The sequence below is a fragment of the Rhineura floridana genome, chromosome 9 (genome assembly GCF_030035675.1).
Source record: "Rhineura floridana isolate rRhiFlo1 chromosome 9, rRhiFlo1.hap2, whole genome shotgun sequence".
In the NCBI taxonomy this organism is placed as follows: Eukaryota; Metazoa; Chordata; class Lepidosauria; order Squamata; family Rhineuridae; genus Rhineura; species Rhineura floridana.
Window position 1 is genome coordinate 97,207,319 of NC_084488.1, and position 22,471 is coordinate 97,229,789.

Below are 22,471 nucleotides of genomic sequence, written 5' to 3' on the forward strand. Positions count from 1 at the left end.
AAATAAATAAATAAATAAATAAATAAATAAATTATTGTTTAATGCCCAGCAGGCAGTTGGCGTTGCAAAAGGCTTAGGTTGAATGCCTCACACAATATTTAAAAACATACAGTGACAATCTCTTGTCAGGCAAAGTTTGCAAGATTTAGATGTTTGTTTGAGAGTTATGGATTTATCTCCTCAATATATTTCTTGTCTGTCTTTGAGTGTAGTCATTTAAAAATACATCTTTCCCTGAATTAACCCCTTTTGAAATTTAGCATTTAGCAATGTTTTGCAGAAAGGGTATATTGGTTTCAGAGAATGAAATGTACCCAAGTTGATATGAGGAATTTTTTATTAAGCCAGCATCTAAAGAAAATTCAAGCTTTTGAAATTCATACAGCTCTTTTTCAACAGAATGGAAATCATATTAGAGTGAATGGGTAAAGACAGAGCAACATACAGCTTGCGGGCTAGAAAGGTCTCAACTCAAGTACAGGAAATGCTTTCATTTAAAAAATAAGATTCTCAGGGTAGCTTTTGCTGTTGTGCATAAAATTTAATGATCAGATGATAATTTTCACTTATTAGTCTTCACCAGCCATGAGACTTTTGACCATGACCAATAATCAAATACAGCATTTGCAGCCCTATTTTTTGCACATTTGATAAAAAATACTAAGGATTCACTCCTAAGTAAGTTTTGTAGGATTTCAGCCTAATTAAATCTACATTTGTTTGTTTGAACCTCAATGTAGAAGTATGAATGCTTCAATATATTCTTTGCATTAATATTTTGCTAGTCTCTACAGTTCATTCAAATATATCTTAACAAAATTCAGCTTAGTTAAAAATGTGAGAATAAAAAAACCTTACCATGTGAGGCCTGTCCATGATGAGTTCTATATGCATTTAAAATATATCCTGTAAATATTTGCACACAGCAAAATGAACAAGTTCATGAGTTAGCTTCCTAAATCTCTTAAAATACAACCAATGGACTTCACTGGATGAAGTCTTAGCACTCGGAAGTGGCAAGCCTATGGGCTGCATCTGATGCGTGAAGGCACTTGCCATGGCCTACCAGCTCTCTCCCAAAATCAGGCACCTCTTCTCCCTCTGGTGCAGTACCATTCTTAGAAGGTCTTAGTGCTAAGGAAACAGGGAGGAGGAATGGTGCTGTGCCAGAGGGAGAAAAGGCGTCATTGTAAGTAAGTTGGGAGCTTTCCTCCCCATCACAACACTGGGCCGGGAGGAGAGTTTGTTGTTCTTCTAGCCCAGCATTGCAACGGGGAGGGAAAATGTACTCTGTGCTCCTCAGAGATTGACCTCTGAAGAGCAGGGGCCACAGACCCAGCTAATTGCAGTGCTGGGTTGGGTGCTACAGTGAGAAAGAAAGCCCTAATCCTGCTGATCCACTAAAGAGCCAGGGACAGGTGCCATCTGAATGTGTATATATGTGTGTATGTGTGGTGAGTGTGAGCACGTCCATGCCAGTGTGTGTTGGCCACTATGACCATGCCCACCAGTGGCATGCAGCCCTTGGAGGGTTGCCAAACCTCAGTGTGACGTTTGGGCTGAAAAGGGTTAACCATCCCTTGTTTGTAGGGCCTTAGCCCTCACACTGTAAGCATGTATCACTTAATTTGTATTTATTTTAATGTAATTTACTTAGGTCCGGAGGAAGAATGACTTTCTCTACCTTTAAAGCCAGTAGTATATGAATGCCTGGCTATGTCAGTTGGTTTGACTACTCACTTATAGAGCTAGTTTGCATGCTAAAGGCTGATGGGACTTAAGCAAATATTTTGCTTGCAATTCATACTTCCCTGGAGGACCTCTTCAGGGATTGTATAGCACCTGCGGACCTATTTGGCCCTGATTTATTTGTGCGTTCTCTAACAGGAGGAGGATCTGGTCTTCCATCTAAACAGTTGCTATTTTGGTTTTGCACTTAGAGAAGCCCAAACTGTGCTTTCTTTTCTTTAGGCATGATATATCCCTATTTACTTGAGATTTTGGAGGTGGAGGGTTCTGATGGATAAATTCAATCTATTTACAATGAAACCATCAAGCCAGGAATACAAGTCTGTATAAATGTGTACTTTGACATGGTTCTATAGTATGTTAGCAACTACAAGCAAGCAGGAGAATGGATTGTGCATTTCATTATCGACGGCAGACCCAGCAGTGAGCTTTGAAAGAATCTTATAATTGTTGAAATATTTCAGGGGCTTTACAAGAGAAAATATCTTATCAACTTTCCACTTCTGGATTTGAATTTACTTTAGATGCAATATTGTACTTCATTGTAACTGACCATTCCCATTCTTCAATACAGTACTGTACTGGATATGTCTGCAATACTGAGGCGTATTGAAGCCAGGTCTGCAGCTAATCTATATGTTTTACTTGCATGTAAATAGTACGTATACCATTGTAGATTTTTTTAAAAAAATCAGTTGGATGTGTTTTGCATACGCTGTAACATTCTGGAATTATTCATCTGAGATTTAAAACCTTTTGGTTATATATTAAAAAATTATGACTTTAATCTTATAGTGTATTTGTCCTCTTGTTTCAGAGCTGTTGGTAGACATGCTTCTAATAATAAGAGTTGCCATATTAGAATTTCATTCCTGGTACTCGACTGATTGTCTTCCTGTTGGGATTGCAAACTGACGGGAGGGGGGAGACAGAGAACACCAACCTAGCTCACTTTTGTGCCTTTAACAGCAGCTTTATCTGTAGAAACTGGCAGCTGTTTTCATAGCATCGTGATAATTATAATGTTCATAGGTCAAATTGTTAATAGGCATAGAAACAGGGACTGGTAAAAACAAAAGTTGGTAATCCTATTTCCTTCCTACAATATGTTTGTCTTCACTCACCCCATACTAATAGACGTTTTGTTTTGTTTGAAGTCCTATGAGCTTCAAAAATGTCCACTCTTGTAACAACTGATATTTGCCTAATTAAGTGGACAACTGATGTTTGCTTAATTAAAAGTGTGCCTTCTGCATTTAGGGGACTAATAAAACAGTAACTATGATACCCCACTAGTATTGATTGGCAACAAAATGATCAAAATCTTAAAAACATAATCTGTTGAAGGCCCAGTTCTTTCTTTGCATATCTGACGTAACGCATTTCAACACAGGGGGTGTACCTGTCTCTCTCTGACTTGGCAGAGCATGACTCAAGTTTTCTTTTTCTTTTCAGTATTATACAACTCTTCTAAGATGCATGTGTTATGAACTGTTATATTCTGACACCTTAGCAGAATTTCTAAAATGTGCTCTAAAATTGTGTGAGGAGCTAAAAGTAAAAGTAAAATTGGATTTAAAACTATAATATGGGTATTGAATTTCAGTAAAATAGTGTAATCTGTTATACCAAAGCAAAGATCAGAGTAGAAAGGTGAGGAGTGCTTAGTTTAGTGACAAGAGAATTGCAATATGTTCCTAAGCTTATTTACTCAGAAGTGATTCCCACTGAATTAAATGGAAATTGCTCCATAATAAGTGTGCTCAGGATTACATTCTTAAATAATCTTTTTACTAATTCAGAAATGTCTTTCAAATTTAATATTAATAACATGTAGGTTTGGAATTTATATTACTTGGGAATTTTAAGGTTGAGACATGAGTCAGATACTCAAATACTGTAAAATATTTCATCAAACCAGGAAGGCTCGTGTGAAGATGGTAGCCTGTCCTTTTTTTTCTTTTTAAGTTGCATCATGGTATCGTGATGGCAAACCTAGGAGTAATAACAATTTTTGACCAGTCAGTTGGCCTAGGGATGTTTGTTGCTTTCTGTCTAATCAAAATACCAATTCTATTTTGCTTCTTAGAACAAAAAGTTCTTGATTAAACTGAAACTGGAAGTTACGCTTTCAGGAAAAAATAACTTCTTTAAGAGGGAACTTGGTCTTCCTTTTTGTAGACTGTTATTAATTTAGGTATCTGAACATAGTCTGAAATGGGGCAGAACCAACCTTCTTGGATGCTACCTTTTCTGGACTATGTGATTTTCCATGGAAGATTTTGCAGCCAGGACTGAATGAGCCACACAGTGTTGCTCCACCAAGCACTTCTGTTGTGAGACAATTACTTTTTTCCTATGCTTAAAATCATTGTATGGAGATGCAGAAAAACAGTTCTTTCTCTAACAAATGGGACTACCACATTTCTGTGTGGAACAATACTTATGGTAGTGGATAGGCACCTTTTGGATGCCACTCAAGACACCAGTCTGTAGGTTAATGCTTGTGTCATTTTTAATTACTCTGTCCAGAGGCAGGTTGATCCACCTGTCTAAGGTAGTGTATCAAAACAATAATACATAAATAATAAACCAATCAACTTCCTGTAAACTCAGTGGCTAGGTTGTTACAATCACTGTCTGTTACATGGGGGACAAGGATATTTTTTGCTAAGCTAGTAAGAAAGAATCACAAAGCAATCCTAAGTGAGACTGGAGGAAGTGAAGCAGTGGATCCATCACTACATCCCAAGCTCTGGGAAGATGCTCCTTTTCACTGTGCTAGCTCTAGGCTGGTGTAACAAGGGCCTGAGGATTACCCATGCCATACCTGTGCAGTGCCCTATTTTGTGGCATTCTGCTTGCTACTGCCGGTGAGAGAATCACTGACAGTAACTTTTCACTGCTGGAAGAAAGGCACCTATGCACCATCTTACCTACCCTAGATATGAACAAGGGGATGGTTGGGATGGTGCTTTAAGGCTTCAACTCTATACATACTTCCTTGGAAGTACAGTAGCAAGAAAAAGGTTGTGAACCCTAACAATAATTATGGAAATTCCATAGTTTTACTATGGCAGCCTTCATGAATCAAAACCAATCAGGTGCTTAAGTAATTAGGTAGGCCTGCAGGGACGAGTTAGGGAGGCCCCACCTTTTAAAAGGATCAGAAACTTTATGAGTTTAGTCTTTACCATACAGTTGTGTGGAAACATGTCATGTTGTGATCAAATAACATCTCTGAGGATCTCAGAAAAGCAGTTATTGCTGCTTATCAGTCTAGAAAGGGTTACAAAACTATTTCTAAGCATTTGGGGCTCCACCAATCCACTATCAAACAGATAGTCTACTTACTAATGGAGAAGGTTCAAGACCACACTGACTATCCAGGAGCAGTAATCCTACCAAAATCTCTCCAAGAACAAATCGGCACATCATCCAGGAAGTCACAAAGAACCTCAGAGTAACATCCAAGGATCTGCAGGCCACTCTTGCCTTGGCTAATGTGAGTGTTCAGGACTACAATGATCAGGAAAAGACTGAACAAGAATGGTGTTCATGGGAGGATAGCCAGGAGGAAACCACTACTCTCTAAACAGAACATTGCTGCCATCTGACGTTTGCTAAAGATAATCCCCAAAATGTCTGGTATGATGATGTCTGGACAGATGAGTCAGAGGTAGAACTTTATGGCCTCCATGAGAAATGCTATGTTTGGCAAAAAACAAACACTGAGTTCAAACAGAAGAACTTCATCCCAACTGTCAAGCATGGTGGTGGGAATGTTAATGGTTTGGGCCTGCTTTGCTGCCTTAGGACCTTGATGACTTGTCTTCATTGACACAACCATGACTTCTGCAGTGTATCAGAACATTCTGGAGGAGAATGTCAGGCTATCTGTCTGAGAGCTGAAGCTGAACCCAAAGTGGGTCATGCAACATGACAGTGACCCTAAACAAACAAGCAAATCTACCAACGAATGGCTGCGGAAGAAGAAATTCCATGTTTTAGAATGGCCTAGTCAAAGTCCGGACTTAAATTCCCTCAAAATATTGTGGCAGGACCTGAAATGAGCTGTTCATGCAAGGAAGCCCTCAAATGTCCTCAAAACTCCAACTGAGTAGGAGCAGTTCTGTAAAAGGAATGGGTTAAAATTCCTCAAAACTGATATGAGAGACTGACGAACAGTTACAGAAAATGCTTACTTGAAGTCATTGATGCTCAAGAAGGTGCCACCAGGTACTGAATCTAAAGGTTCACATTCTTTTTCACACATGGATATTGACTGTTGAAACAATTGTGGATACATAAATGTTAAAAATGCATATTTGTGTTTAATCAGGTTATCTATTGTTCTTTATCTAGGACAGCCTTTCCCAGCTAGTGGGCCACCAGATGTTGTTGGACCACAATTCCCATCTTTCCTGACCATTGGCAATGCTTAGTGAGGCTGATGGGAGTTGTGGTCCAACAACATGTGGTGGCCCACTAGTTGGGAAACGCTGATCTAGGATAATGGGGTTTGATTAAGATATATTAGGTTGGAAATATGACAGTCCTAAGGGGTTCACAAACTTTTTCTCGCCACTGTAAGGAGGGAGATGGACTGTTCCAGATGAGGTTGCACTCCCCTGAAAGGAGCACGTTCACAACCTGGGGGTATTCCTGGATCTAGCATTGTCACTGGAGACTAAGGTGGCCTCATTGAGTTCTAGTGCCTGTTTCTAGCTCCAGCTGATTAACTAGCTTCAGCCCCTTTGGGACAGAAATAATTTGGCCACAGTATTCCATGCTCTAGTAACTTCCAGATTGGATTGTTGCAATGCAGTCTACATTGGGCTGCCCTTGATGACTATTTAGACACTTCAGCTGGTCCAAAATGCAGTAGCCAGATTACTGGCTGGGGTTCCCTTTATATCTCATATAATCCCTGTCTTAAAACAGCTGCACTGGTTGCTAGTTCATTTCCGGGTCCAATTGAAGGTGCTTATGATAAATTACTTAGGTCCCAAATATCTGAAAGACCATCTCCTTCCCTACAGACCCTTTCAGGTGTTGGGATCAGCAGAGGGGGACCTTTCTGGTAGTTCTGCCATCTTCAGAAGTTCGGGGTGGTGGAGGCCCCTAGGTTGTTGAACTCCCTCCCCATCAAGGTGCATCTGGCAACTTCGCTGTATGGTTTTCAGCAAATGCTGAAGACACATCTCTTTACCCTGCCCTTTGACACCTAAGATGTATATTTTTAGGACCCACCCTATGTTATGATTTTCGGTTGTTTTTAATGCTGTATTTTAAATTTGTTGTAACCCACCCTGGGACCTCTGGGTGAAGGGTGGATAATAAATGAGGGAGAGGATAACAACTCAGTGGGGCTGAAGTAGACCTGTATAGGAATGTAAAGTGCTAGCACATGCAAGAAATACTGGCCTAGAAACAGAATTGTGTTTTCATTTCAGCAGTCTGTTTGCCAAGAAGAAAGGTTGGAATAGGTGACTGGGAACGAAAACTATTTCACATCTGATATTCTTTTTAGATGGGGGTGTCATCTATGTGTGTGTGGGTTGGGGGAGTATGTGTCTCTCTGACAGTTTGTGGATAATGCAGCAGTTTGTGCATACAATCTTTCACAAATTCAGGTTTATTTTTCTTACACCCTTGTAGGAATATTGGCTTGAGATGCAACCCTAAGGAATTCGATGCTGACAGCAGTCTTTTAGGCCCTCTGAATGTAATCCTATCAGCAATATCTTCTGTACTTAAGTATCTTACACCCTTTTTCTTCTGTAGTGTTACTGGAAGCAATTTTGAAGAATGGCAGCGCTGCTGGGAGTGGTGCTTACTGTCGAAAGCCAGCAAGTGGCAGTGATCAAAGCAAACCCAGTAACATGAAGGACGGCAGTGCATCTGCTGCAGGTGAAAGTGGGAAGGCCTACACCAAAGATGAAGTGGAAGGAGTACAAAGGTATTGTTCTAAATAAACTGATCCGTTCTTTGATAGTATTGATAATTGTGCACAAGACTCTGTGTCAGCTTTCCCCAATCTGGTGCCCTCCATATGTTGTTGGACGGCAAATAATACCTGACCATTGGTCACGCTGGCTGGGGCTGATGGAAGTTGTAGTGCAAACCATCTGGATGGCACCAAGCTGGAGAAGGCTGGTTTAGATAAATGTTACCAGTGTGATTTATGTTTAAAAATGTTGGCTTAGTTGCAAATATCACACTGCTCTTTGGAAAGGTTTTAAATCAGCCATTTGGGGCAAAACGGTTGCCACTTGAATGTTCTGGTGCAAGAGCTAAATTCATGAATTCCACTTTGGAAAGATCTTTTAGATGGAACCCATTGCTACTATGTCGACAAAATGTTTTGACAATATCAGCTGGAGCTTGATATAGCTTAGGATAATTTCAAACACAGTAAATGTGAGAGTTAAGAAAGTTCCACATGTATAAGTAGCAGCTGTGTCGATATGTTGAATTGTTCCATATACTCAAGTGTTTCACTTAATTCTACTATAACATTATGGGTGAGTATGTAGCGTTCTAGTTCTTTTCATTTCTTGCATATATTAATCTGAATCCAACCATCTCTGCAAATCTTTATTTGCAATTAGATTATGACATTGTAATCGTTTACAGCAGGGGTGGGGAACCTGTGGCCATGAGCTACGTGAGACCCTTGGGCTAATCTGCAGGTGGTAAGAAGGGAGAAAAGCAGGGGATGAAGAGTAAGAAGAATGAGAGAGGGTGCCCCACCTACATTTGGCTTCAGCCTCACCCATTCTTGGCTTCAGTCCTACACACTGCCAGCATATGCCCCTAACTGCCAGTGTTTCCCCCGAAAGAATGTGGCCCTCAACAGAAAAAAAGGTTCCCAACTCCTGGGAAGGATTAGGAAACATACCAAATCTTGAGCGTGGGTCATCCCTCCTTAGTGTCTTTACCCTTGGATGGACAAAATGGCCCATTCTAAATACCTAGAAGTAAAATCCCTGTAGGTGATAAGCTTATGTTAAGTATAGATGGAGGCTGATACTCTAAAGCAGAGGTGGTAAACTCACCACCCATGCATGCACACGCGTACACACACACACAAGCTGCATTCTTTTGGGGGTAGTGTGTCCAGGGCTGCTTATCAAATGGGACTTCCCATTTGCTTCCATGGGAGTTTTTCCCCAATACAAATTGCAGACATGAGCCCCCTCCCATGGATTGGGACCATGGTACAGATGGAAGGGAGGCTTTAACTCCCCATCCCTACTGCCCTGCAGCAATCCAGGGCATGCCCCCACCCTTGCCATTTTCATGGTGAGGGCAGAACCTCCCATTGAAGCAAATGGGAAGGGTTTTCAAATGCAAATTGCAGGTGTGGAGGAAAGGATAAAAGCCCGTTACCCAAGCCAGGATGCTGATCTGGATTGCCCCCATTCCTGCAATCTGCTGCATTTCTGGGCTGGCTGGGGAGGAAGAAAGTCCTGTATGTCCACCGCCAGCATGAAAGCCAAGGAGATGGGGCATAGTTGAGGAGGAGAATTCCTACTAGCTGACTGGAATCTTCAGGGGGGCAGTTGTTTGTTTATAAATATATTTGTATACCACTATTTCATTTAAAAACATCAAAGTAGTTTACAAGAAGTTAAAAAACCTGTATAGTAAAAACCATTAAAAATACAGTAAAAACAGGTCAGCTATTGCAAAAAGGTATCTTCTTGCTTGCTTGCTTAGATATAGCACACAGGCTGGAGATTCCCTATCTGTGTTCTAAAGTGTGGTGGAAATGGTCTAGGTACATATTTGCTGCATCCTGAGATGTTATTACATTTTTTCCCTTCCCTTTCTCTAAGGAGCTAAGGGAGGTGAACAAGATTTTTCTTAACCCCAACCAACCTCACAACAACTCGGTAGTGTAGGTTAGATTGGGAGTATTGGAAATGCAACAGCAGGGACCATTCAGTCAGTAACTTAAGGGGTTAATTCTCTTATTGGTCTGGCTGACAGGAGACTTTGATTAGCTGGAGATTCTAGTCAGTTAGGAATTAGCTGCCACTGAAGAAGACAGTTAAGATTTGACAGGTGGAGGAAAAAGTAGTTCCGACGGTGTTTTTCCTTGTGTAGGCCTCACCTAAGAAAGTCAAACCTCTTTTTTTTATTTCTCCTCGTGTTATATACTGTTCTTGTTCATTTTACTTCAGTAAACATTATCAGTCTCTTCCTTCTCTCTGGACTCTGTCTGCTTTTCTGCTACCAGGGAGATAGTGAGTGGCACAAAGTCAGCCAGGGAGCTTCACGGCTGAGTGGGTTGCATACAACCCTCTGTGTTTCATCTGTTTTCGGGACAGATAACGTGTCAAAGCTGCGCCCACAACATTTGGATTGCATATCATCTTCATCTGACAGTTTGGACAATAGTGTTAAGAAACATGGGAGAGGAAATTGTGGAACAGATCAATCTCTCAAGTGATTAGGTTTAGCATATTTTTGCCAGGACAGAATCTGTTAATGTGTGTTGAAAGGCAGAAATATAAACAAGCATCTTAGTCTTGTTTTCTTCCCCATCCTATACACAAGAGAGTGCTTACCAGCAGATTATTCTGGCTCTTCAGTAGTGTTGCTCAGTGATAGTTTGGTTCAACTGGGAACAGTGTAAGATGCAATAACTCTTTACTGATTGCATAAGTGTTAAGCAAGCTGAACAGAAGGCTGCTCACTTTGTTGAGCCAAAGAAGTCTGGTGAGCTTAATTTCATTTCCAATATTCAATTTTTTATTTTTTTATGAACTAAGCTTTCTAGTAAAGAGCAATCTTCAAAACTTACCCAACTACCAGTGGCTGCATGAATGGAAATGGAAATCTGTCTTACTGTAATGCTGGTGCCTCAGGCATATCTACCATAGAATTAAGTAGAAAAAATGGGAGGATTGATCATTTGCATAACTGAATGGAAGTTGAAACTGCTATACTACCTTCCTGGATTAGTGGTGTTCTGATTCAGAGAGGGTTTTTTTTTTAGAAAACCAGGTAATGTGAAGATCAGCATTCCTCCAAAAATGTTTATCAGTTTGTTCTTAGCACACTTTAACTTATCTTCAAACTAGGGAGCTGGAGCCTAGATGAGATTTGGGCAGAGTGCACTTTCCTCTTTGAAGAACTACTGCCACTGTAAATCTATTAGCCTTTCAGGTGCTGAGGAGACTCCTTGCTGCTTTTGTTAAAAAAAAAATAATCAGATTTGCTTTGAGGTGTTGCGAATTAATGGAGCCATTGGATTATTTTACTTAATGGAAATTTTACAGTTATTATTTCAATATAATTATCTGTATCTATTGTACTTGATAGTCATTCATTTAGGCAACAGTTTATGTAAATTATTGTCGTCTTATACACAGATGTCTCAAAGTACTCTTCTGTTTTCTTAGTACAGCAGAATTCTGTGATTTAGTTTCTGTAGCAATAGTTTACCTATTTACTGCAAGGCTTAGAGGTACCTCAATAATTGTAAATAACCATTTCATGGGTCAGCTGCCAAATTCTATGGCAATAAGATCAGTGCCCTTTGGTTGGGGGGTGGGGCGAGACACAGGGATTTTGCTTGCAAATTGCCATCATTTTTTCTCATCCATCCTTGTGAAGTACAGTTGTGCTATCTATCCCAGGAGCTTATTCTTTATAGTATGTGGTGCTTGAAGCTACCTCTTTCTTAGTTGTTATATCATTGACCCTATATTACCTTTCCTATGGTAAATGGTGAAGTGATAACAGGGCTAAGGATTAAAAATGCTGCCCACTTTAAAAAAAAGTTTCAAGTAACTGTAATACTGCATGTGTGTGTTATTTTTTGCATTATTTCATTTTCATCATTTCTGCAGTAAGATATGTTACCAATATAAGGCATACTTTTATGCATGGATTGTATCCATTGCTGTTGCCCAAGTGGAACAAACCTCTGCTTGTGCAAAGGGTCTTCCCCTTCCCTCTCTCCCCTGTAGCCCTCATACACTCTCAATCTGCTCCAGAAGATTGGGGGATCCTCTGGAGCAGGTTGAGGGGCATGGGGGTGATGGGAAAGGCAGAAAGGGGTAGTTCCATTGTGTGAGTGGAACTTTGCTCGCACAGCATTGCAAATAACCCTCTGTTTAAAACTTTCAGTTCTTACAAAAGAAACATGGGGCATAGTTGTCACTTCTCCATCATTGCTACCCAAATCAATTCTTATCCTGAAAAGTTACTGGATATTTTATTATTCATCACTCACTTGTACTTCATTAAAGATTTTGTTTAGAATTCTGCTGAAATAAAAGAATTACCTGCTCCTATGTGTGTGTAATGGAAGTGGTAAAATAAGTATGAAGACTGAAGTACTGGTATTGTCTATAATGCAGAAGCAGTGTAAGATGAAGCTGTTCTTGAAAAATGAACTTTTCAGATTGTGTTCTGAGATTTGATGGTTGTGTTTTAAATTTGAAGTTATGTTGTTCAATGACCTCTTGCTCTCTTGCAGTATAAAGAAATCTAAAAATTACTATGAAGTCCTTGGAGTGTCCAAAGATGCAGGTGAAGATGATTTAAAGAAAGCTTATCGAAAGCTCGCTCTGAAGTTTCATCCAGACAAAAACCATGCACCAGGAGCAACAGAAGCTTTTAAAAGTAATATTTTATAATAAATCTGTTGAGGAAAAAACATTTCAGGGCACAAGTGGCATATCTGTGCTGCCCAACTGGTTTTGTTAGTGTACATCCTTTTAACAGTGGGTTGAATCCAAAGGTGCCCTTCTACATCCTGATGGTGTCTTCTGCACTCTGAAGGGCTGTTTTTGACACCTTGCACTAGGCTCTACACCTAGTGGCTAGAGCATTGTGTGAAACAAATTAAATTAAATCTAACTGTGTCTTTCCCCTTCTACAAGTGGAAGGATGAAAACTGCTATAGAACCTTCCTATTTGCAGAATAGTTCTGATGCTTATTTACCTTCCACTTTGATTTCAGCCCAGTATATTTGGATCCTTACACACAAGGTGGTAGACTTTGGGTTGTAACAACAAACCATCACCTGTACACTAAGCTTATAACATTTTTTTAAAAAATACGTATAAAAGAAACCATATATATAGCTGTCAACAGGACTTTACCAGTACAGGGGTATCAATATTTCCTACAGTTGTTGGAAACATGGGCTGGAATCCAAACAATTGTGGACCTGGTTCCATGTGCCCAGGGGATGCTGGGTTTGTGAGTTTGGAACAGGGCCCCTCCATGCTGCTTCTGAAGCAGTTTTAAACAGTTTGTGACATGATAGGAGGATCTGCTATTTAAAGAGAAAGTTTTTGTAAAGAAAACAACAACTGGGTACGGCTAAGGCAAGACACATTGGTTAGATGTTTAAAAATGCAAGTTTATATATTACTGAGCGCACTTTCTGTTGTGATATCAGTTGGTTTAGGCATCACGGTAACGTCAAGTGCATCATATTTACTTCACACTTAATGCTTCTGTATGTATCTTAAAAAAAAAAAATCTGCCCACCCTCTTTTCCCCTGTGCTCTGCATTTCAGAGATTGGAAAGGCATATGCTGTGTTAAGCAATCCAGAAAAACGAAAGCAGTATGACATCACAGGCAGTGAAGAGCCATGCAGTCATCCCGGCAACGGTCGATTTAACTTCCACAGGGGATGTGAAGCAGATATTACTCCAGAGGATCTCTTTAACATGTTCTTTGGAGGAGCATTTCCAACAGGTATTTATTTACAGAAACAAGGTGTTCATCACCAACCCTGAACTCACCAATGCCATCTGATTCCCTCTATATCATCCCTCCCATTCATTGTCCCCAATCTCTCCCACATCCCTGACCTAAAGTATGCCACCTTGAGTTGCACATATGCATTAGAAGGGTGGGGTATAAATTCGTTTAGAAATGCATACATCTGTATTCAGTACAGCCCCTAGATGTTTGGCAAGTGATGGCTAATGTAGGATGGTATGGCAAGGTTCTCATAAGATACCAGAGTTCCCATGAACTATTTAATTCTGCCTAGTGTGTTGCTTAGAAACAAATTTGCCTTTCCCACACCAGAAGAACAAGTTTGTGAAACCTGAAAGCTTATTTCACCCACCAGCAGTCAGTGGTCCAATAAAAGATGATGTCTGATCAACGGTGTGTGCCAATGGCAAAAGAAGGCCAAGTGTTATGTGTTTTTCTTGAAACGGCAAGATGTTATTTGTACCACTTTGTTTGACACACTGGGTGGTATTCTAGGCTGGTCCTACTCAGAGTAGACCCACTGACAGTAATAGATGCGACTAACTTGGGTTCATTAATTTCAATGGGTCTACCCTGAGTAGGACTAGCATTGAATTAGTTGAATACAACCCACTGCATTGTCTGTATACTCAGTAGTTCTTTTTTCACCTTATGATGCTAATATTTCCCCCAGTACAGTTTCTTAAATACTTTTTCCCCTTGTAGGCAGTGTGCATTCATTTTCTAATGGACGATCTGGCTACAGTCACCATAATCAACATCGTCATAGTGGACATGAAAGAGAAGAGGAGAGGGGTGATGTATGTGTGTCTTGCACAGAATTGTACTTGGACTTACCTTTTTTGAAATATCTTTCTTAGGAGTAGTAATAATGAGCAGCATGTGTTGCAGTCGGGGTGTCTCAATCATTGCCTGTTTAGTAAAGAGATGCAAGGAAACGCTAGAAGTTAAAATCGTAATACTGTTAGTTTAGAATAATAATCTAAATAATTGGCATATTTTATTGAAGTGAGGGAATCCTATGTGGGTTTACGCAAGAGTAAGCTCCACTGTGTTCATTGTGGCTTACTCCCAGCTAATTGTGCCTAATATTATAGCCTAAATTAGGTTATGGGCCGCAGTAGTGGCACCCTTGCACTTAAGTAGGTATAGGGAATAAAGTTTACAAAGAGGAGCTTTTGCTCCTTCCTGGTCCTTTTTGCTGCCATTCCAAGCTAAGCCAAAGTTTGGCTTAGTGTGTCTCCCAACCAGGGCAGCTGGTTAAGTGCTCTCTTCACTATGAGCTGTAACCAAGGTTTGTTCTTGATTACAGCCTATGGTTAGTGAGGAGAGAGTTTAATCATGAGTTCCAGTTCAGCCGACAACATGCTAAGCCAAATCTTGACTTAGTTCTTTGTGGCATGCACAGCAGCATAAATAACCAGGAAGGAGGAAGGAGCAAAGCAGCTGCAATCTCCTCTCCAGGAACTTCTGTGGTCCCTCTAAGCCAGGGATGGGGAATCTTTTGATCTGGCCAGGTCTTTTCTCCCCTACCACCACAAGCCAACTTTGACAGGTGAGCAGGGCCACCAACTTGATCTGGCATCACGATGATGTCAGTCGACAGGTGGGCAGTCTCGCCCACCTATCAGAATTGACCTATGGGGGTGGAGGGGACAGGTCTGCTTCACTGGCACATTCCCTGTAGGGAATGCACTGGCAAAGCAGCACCCAGCAGGACTGAACACCAGCTGTTGAGCGGACAGTTCAATCTTCCTGGCTGCAAGGGTCTGCTTCGCCAGTGAGTTCCCTGTGAGGACCACACTTGTGAAGCAGCATCCAGCAGGACTTAACTTCCCCCCCCCCGTCACCTATCTGTTGACATCACCAAGTGACATCAGCTGATGGACAGGTTGGCATGGCTTGGGGCAAATGGCCTTGCAAGCTAAGATTGGTCCACAGGCCAGAGGTTCCCCATCCCTGCTCTAAGCCATAATTTGGCTTAGCATGGTGTGTGACTCCAGCCTAAATGTTCATCACATGAACATTACATGTTCACATGACAGTAGAACATGAAGCAATAGGTTTAAGCAGTGGGAAAGTAGAGGAAGGTTACACATAAGGCAACTGTCTTCAACTTTTAAAAGTAGATCACAATAAAACAAGCATTGTTAGTGCACGTAAATCCTTCAAGAGATGACTAGACAGGAATCTGTTAGAAGTCCTTTGAGTATACAGATTTTTTTTGTCTGAGGAAGCGTGCATGTGGGGTGGTGGACTAGATTCCTTTCAGCCAAAAACGCAAAATGCCCTGTGATTTTTCTGTGTGATTGCTGTTTCATTCTCCAGGGCGGCTTCTCTATGTTCATCCAGCTGATGCCAATTATTGTGCTGATTCTTGTTTCTTTGCTGAGCCAGCTGATGGTGTCTAATCCTCCTTACTCCTTATATCCAAGATCGTAAGTAGCGATAGTAATATTTGTGTAATCAACATGTATATTTTAAAATATCTCTGCCAGTTCTGCATTTTTTTCAACCTTTGTGTATTTCAGATGTTTCCTTTTTTGTGTGCAACAAGTCAGAATTTTACAGGAAAGAATCCATAAGGAAGAAATGGTCTGATTACCCTATTGTGTAGATATTTCTGTAGATGTTGCCCTAAAAGAACTTTGTCAATATAGAAGCTCAGATTTGCTGGATGATTGCTTATTTTGGGTCTATGCTAAGCTTACATTATCTGACCCAGTGTTGTTACGGGTTTCTGTCCCTTATTTTTGTCCCTTGGTACAGCTCAGGTTTGCTAGCTATGTTTTGCTTGATGCTTTGTCATGTAGTTTTTCATGACAGAGTTTGCCTTTTCCTGTGTAAGAGTAACTTTTCAAGAAGTTGCAAATGCTTCAATACACTGTCCACTTTCACCAGAATCTGATTCTTCAGGTCATAAGTGTTAAACATGATTTATGTTTACTTAAAATAGGCAATCATTCCAGTCAGTAAAGGGATATAGAGAAACTTCATACCAGGAGTTCTTTCTGTAAAAAAAAGAAGACAGATTAAATGTTCTGATAACATACAATAGGGCCCCGCTTTCCGGCGTTCCAGTAATACGGCGCCAGCTGGGTGATCAGCTGGAGGGGGAGCTGGAGCTCCCCGCTCTCCAGCTGATCTCGTTGGAGGAGGGGAAGATCAGCTGTAGAGCGCTACAGCTGATCTCCTCTTCTGGTGTGATCAGACTCCCGCGCTCAAGCTGATCGTGCTGGAGGAGGGGAAGATCAGCTGTAGAGCACTACAGCTAATCTTCTCCTCCTCTGGCACGATCAGTGGGTTAGGTTCCAGACCCTGGCACTCCAGCTGATCTGCTTTTTGGCGGTTTTTGCTTTTCGGCAGGGGTCTGGAACCTAATCTGCCATATGAGTGGGACCCTACTGTATATACATACACACATACCCATATACAGTATATATAAAAATACCACTTAAGTTCCTTCTTTTGTACATACACAAGATGAAGCTATTGGATTTAAAGTCACTTTTCGCAAATATCACATTGTTCTCAAACATCTCAGGAAGCACTTTTTGTCTGTTTTCACAAAAACAAGTAGCCATACTTACACCATTAAAACTACTGTTGAACTTGCTGCAAAAACGTTAACTGTCCTCAGGGCATGAAATAACTTCAGAGTGCAATCAAGAATGCTTAGGTTTTCAGGAATTATGAAGCGGCTTAGTCAGATGGTTCATTCCCACCAAAGCTTTGTTGGTAAGATTTATTAGCAAATTAACAACTATTATACCTGTGCAAAACAATCTTACTGCCAAAGATAGTGCTAAACAATGATTCTTTCCTTTGGACTGACAGGATATTTAGTGTGAAGCTTCTTAATTGGCAAGAGCAATTCATCTTAATAGAATGCCCACTTCATTGTGACAAGCTCTAAACAGGCTTTAGCAAACTAGCATAATGGAAGGGTTTACTGAAAATCAGACACCAAGGGGTCAAGAAAAAGGCTGTTAGCTTTTGGCCTAGGGAGAAGTTCCCTCATGAGCATATCAATTTTATGGTTCTGCCTTGGGGTTAGCAGTGTTTATGTTAGCTGCTAATCCCAACCTTTTCTTCTCAGTCTGAGAGCCATTGTGGTATAGTGGCTAGAGTGTTAAGTATTAAAAGAATGGAACCAAGGTAAAAAATTCCCACTGTGCCAAAAGCTTTCTAGGTGTTCCTGGGCTAGTTGATCTCCCACTTTTCTCTCTTTCAGCCTGCCTCACAGGGTTGTTAAGAGAATAGAAGGTGGGCCACATACACCGCTTTGAAGATGTGTGGGATAATAATGTGATAAATACAGATTTAAGATTTTAAGTAAACAAGTTTTTTTACAAACACTCTTCACCAAAAGAAACTGTCTATACAAATACTGTAACTAACTACCTTTTCAACAAATGTTCAAAGAAAACTATATTTTTGGGAAAGCAAAGCAAAACATTATTTACAACATTGGTGTTTCTACTCTACAGACGTGGCAAATTGTTGTATATACATAGACCCTTTCATGAAAACTCTTATTTATGTTGCAGCAGAAATGAAAACCTGTTTTTTTAAATGGCAGCATTTGGGATATTGATACAGGCTGATGATTGGTTTGGGATCTCTTTACAGGGGTTCAGGGCAGACCATTCAGATGCAGACAGAAAACTTGCGTGTTCCTTATTATGTCAACAAGGACTTTAAAAATGAATATAAAGGTGCAAATTTGCAAAAGGTGGAAAAGAGTGTGGAAGAGGACTATGTGTCCAGCATTCGAAATAACTGTTGGAAAGAGAGACAACAAAGTAAGTTGACCTTACAAACTATTTTTTAAAATGTAGGTATTGTACAAAAATACTGTATTCCAAGCCTGCCTGCCCTACACCTGATGTCATATGTGATAGCAAGTGTGAGGCAGATAGATACATGGCAGGATTAAACTCCCCGCACATCAGCTGATGCACAGGGAGCTCAATCCCGCTTGCTTTGGGTGCAGAGAGCAGGACTGAAACCCCTGCCCATCAGCTGTTGTGCCAGGAGTTCAATCCTGCTTGGTCACTATCTCACACACACAAACCCAATTTAAAACAGGTGGACAGGAACACCCACCAATCAATCACCTGATATCATTATGATATAAGATGATTGACAGGTGAGTGCTTCCACCCACTTGTCAAAGTTGGCCCACGAGGTGGGGAGAGACAAAAATCTGGAGCCAAAAAGGTATCCTACCCCTGTCTTAAACAGTGTGGAATGTAGTACAGAGGTCCACTGGGAGAGGGCAGTGTGGCCAACGTTTGGTGAAGGTTCTCCCAATTTGGGGCAGTTCTCCCCTTCCCCACCAGACCCCTGTACTTCATCTCACATTGTTCAGGATGGCCCTTGGAAAGATTTTTCAGGGGTTGCATGTGAAGGAGGGGGTCGGGGAACTCTTCCTCTGTGACCTTAAGTTAACTTATCGTAGGATCCAAATTACTACTTTTACTAATAATTTGTATGCACTGAGAACTGATGTAGCCACCAACACTTCAACCTGGGAAATTCCCAGTTCACGTTGAACCTTGGCCATAATCAGAAAAGGTGGCCTGCCTGCAGGCAAGCTGGTATTCTCTTGGCCACATCACTCCCTTTCCCTATATGAGGGTGATAATATTGGCCTACCTTATAGGGCTATTGTAAGACTTACTAAGGTAGTGTTTGTAGAGTGCTTTGAACACTTGAAATGTGCTAGAGAAGAGCTATCATTTGTGGTGGGAACAACAAGAGAGGGAATGGCCCCAACCTCCTTAGAGGAAGTGGTGGCACAACAACTGCTGGAAAAAAACTTTCTTTGGACTCAGTATATTTCAGCAGTTTTATGCTGGTAACTAGCATCCTCTTCCTAGGGAAGATGTTCAGGCAAGTTGGTTGTTGGCTAACTCAAGGCACTCTTGAATTAACTTGGTTTTCTAGATCCATTTCAATCAGGATTTAGCCTTGGTTTTGGATAACTGCCTTGCTTGCCTTGTGGGATATTTGCCAGTAAGGAGACACGGCCAGTATATCCCTGTTGATTATTTTAGACATCGACATAGCTTTTTATGGTATCTTCCTGAAGGTGTTTGAATTGGATGTGGGCAATATTGCTCTTTGGCACTTGTACTTGAACAGATGTTTCCAGAAGGTGGTGCTTGAGAATATCTGCTCAACCCAACACATTTAGGTTTTGGGGCCTTGAAGCATTCTGTCTTATCCTTCATGCTTTTTATCTACATGAAACTGCTGAGTTTTGTGTCACTAGGACATTAATGGCATCTGGTTCTATACTTTTTCCTTGAATCCAGATGAGGCAGTTGATGATCAGTGTTGGGCTGTGGTAATGGGCTGGATGAGAGCCAATAAGCTAAGGCTCAATCCAAACGATACAGATGTACTGTAGGTGAGTGGTGTTCAACCTGTTCTAGAGGGGTTTCCACTCCCCCTAAATGACCAGATTTGTCGTTTGGGGGGGTGCTCATTGATCTATGTTTGTCACTAGAAGTGCAAATTGCCTCAGTGGCTTGGAGCACCTTCTACCAGCTTGGGTTGATTCACCAGCTGTGATCCTAGAAAAAGCATCTGTGATTCATGTTGCTCAGACAACTATAACAACAGTTATATACTGTTGAATATGTTTTTGAAAAATGAAAGTCACATGGCATGTAGGAGAAGCAACAGATAGGGGATATTATATTCTCTGGCTGGCTGAAGATGTATGTGGATCTAAATCACTTTAGTATTGGCATCATATGGAAAAAGGTTATATTGTTAACTATTGTCAAGGTGTTTTATTGATACTTTATTTTTGTTTTAAAGAAACTGATTTACTGTATGCAGCAAAAGTGTACCGGGATGATCGTCTTCGAAGGAAAGCAGAAGCCATCTCAATGGACAACTGCAAAGAGCTAGAACGATTGACCAGTATCTACCGGGGAGGATGAGATAACTCTTGACCTGCATTTCCTGAAGTACATGCTCTCTCTATGTATAAAAAGAAAAATCTGTAAACTGAGAAAATACTATTCCGTCATGAAAAGAAAGAGGGATGTAAAACTGCTAACTATTTCAAAAAACCTTATCCTGAAGTACTAGTATCATTTAATAGCCTCTTAGTCTGAAATATACAACAAGGTCTGTTTACATCATTGAATCATCATTTAAGTTTTACTCCCAAAGCTTCTGTGAATTTTTCTACAAGAAAGAAGCAGCTCCAGTGGGCTGCTGCATTTGTAGAGATGTAGACGTAGTGATTCTCCTTCTGAAATACTTACCATGTAAATATGTGTGGAAAAATAGCACTTTTATGTATATAAAAATGTTAAAAGAAATCTCAAAGGCATTTAGATGCATTAAACCTTTTAATCTCATGGATGGAACAAATAGTATGACTACATCATTCCTTATTCAGATGTAAAGTGTGTGGAATTGGAAGAAAAAAATAACTGTTTTATATTTCTGCATAAAATCTACTAGCCTGAAGGAACTTGGTGGTTGTTTTTTTAAGTAATTGGCCATGTGGATTTTTTATGAGATGCTTAGTTCAAACTGTCTGATGCCAGAGCATCACTTTTAATGCTCTATATCTAAGCAGTCACAAACCAGAGATCTGTACCAGACTGTGTTTTACTAAGTAACACATTGGCACCAAAAAAGAGAAATTTAAGGATAGTGCTTTTAGTACTTTTGACTTCCTAATCACATGCTGCCATTTTGGTATTCCGGAAGAAAACAAGATGTATTTAAGCAAGTACTGCTGCTGTGCAACCCTGCTCTCCATCTTTTTAGTTCAGCATGACTTAGGATCAGACATATCCTTTAAAAATGGAAGGTGTTAAATCCACAAGCATGCTTAATATGCTCTTAGCCTCCCTCTTTTTCACAAACAAAACAGAGAAAGTCATGGAGTAGTAAATTTAAAAAACAATTAGTTGGGAGCCTGACAGTTTTGTTAACTTAAAACTCTGATCCCTGGGCAGGCATCAAAAATTGATCAAGTCTCTTCACGACACCAGTAGACTTCATGGGACTTCCCTTTCCTCTCTGCCATGTTCCCCCACAATCTGCTCCAGAAGTTGGAGGAATCTCCTGAGCAGATTTTGGGGGAACATGGTGGAGGAGAGGAAAGGGAAGTCCCATCAAGCCTACTGGTGTCTTGAAGAGACTTGATCAATTTGGGGGCATGTAAGGGGGAGAAGAAGAGAGAGAAGTCCAATTACGCAAGTGGAAGGCCATTTTACAAGAAAGATGACACTAATTGATGTCACTTCTAAAGTTCAGCCTTGTGCCTTTGAACCCCTTTGCTGAATCTTTTAAGTCTAGGTTGTCTATGAATTGCTGCTGTCAGCTGTGGTTGGAACTGTGTGGTTTTGGTTGGTGAAAAGAGCTTTGAAGTCACAGAGCAGCAGTTTCAATCCAGACGTTTACAGGGTAGATTTTTGAAAAGACAGCCATTGAGATCACTCATGAAACTGAAGTGGTCTAGTTCTAAGTGATCATATGCAAAAAAAATGCATAATAGCTCTTGCTAATGTAAATTTAATATGCAATTTTGGACTGTAAACTGGACTGTAAACAGGATACTTGGTGCCTGAGAAGTGAGTGCTTGTTCTGACTTTAGCAAGCACTTGTAAGCTATTGCACATCTGATACTGCATATAAAAATGGTTTCTTTTGACATTCTATTTGTTCTAAGGACAGTGTGATTTGACTTAGAAAACATCTACCTTGAGATGAATCTGCAAGAGAAAAAATATTTCTACTTGTTAACTTTTAACTCAGTTTTTTTTCTTTCAGTGAAGCAACTCGTGGTCTGATGTGTATAGAATAGTTTTTAAAATAGATTAAATGTTACTTGAGTGGTTCTGAAATCTATTGGCCTTGATACAGGGGATCATGTGAACAGTTTTTGATGGTTGAATACAGAAAAGCCCTACAAGCACATGAG

At 40.5% G+C, this 22,471-nt stretch overlaps 1 protein-coding gene across 1 annotated transcript in view; it reads left to right on the plus strand.

Moving 5' to 3' along the window:
• DNAJB14 (DnaJ heat shock protein family (Hsp40) member B14) overlaps positions 1–20,907 on the plus strand; it is a 28,872-nt gene extending 7,965 nt beyond the window's left edge. Inside the window, exons 2-8 of the mRNA XM_061582874.1 lie at positions 7,537–7,711; positions 12,248–12,393; positions 13,300–13,482; positions 14,215–14,309; positions 15,838–15,947; positions 18,142–18,314; positions 20,344–20,907. Coding sequence (XP_061438858.1) covers positions 7,537–7,711; positions 12,248–12,393; positions 13,300–13,482; positions 14,215–14,309; positions 15,838–15,947; positions 18,142–18,314; positions 20,344–20,468 — 1,007 coding nt within the window. The 3' untranslated portion in view covers positions 20,469–20,907. The remainder of the gene's footprint in view (positions 1–7,536; positions 7,712–12,247; positions 12,394–13,299; positions 13,483–14,214; positions 14,310–15,837; positions 15,948–18,141; positions 18,315–20,343) is intronic.
• The last annotated feature ends 1,564 nt before the right edge of the window (positions 20,908–22,471 follow it).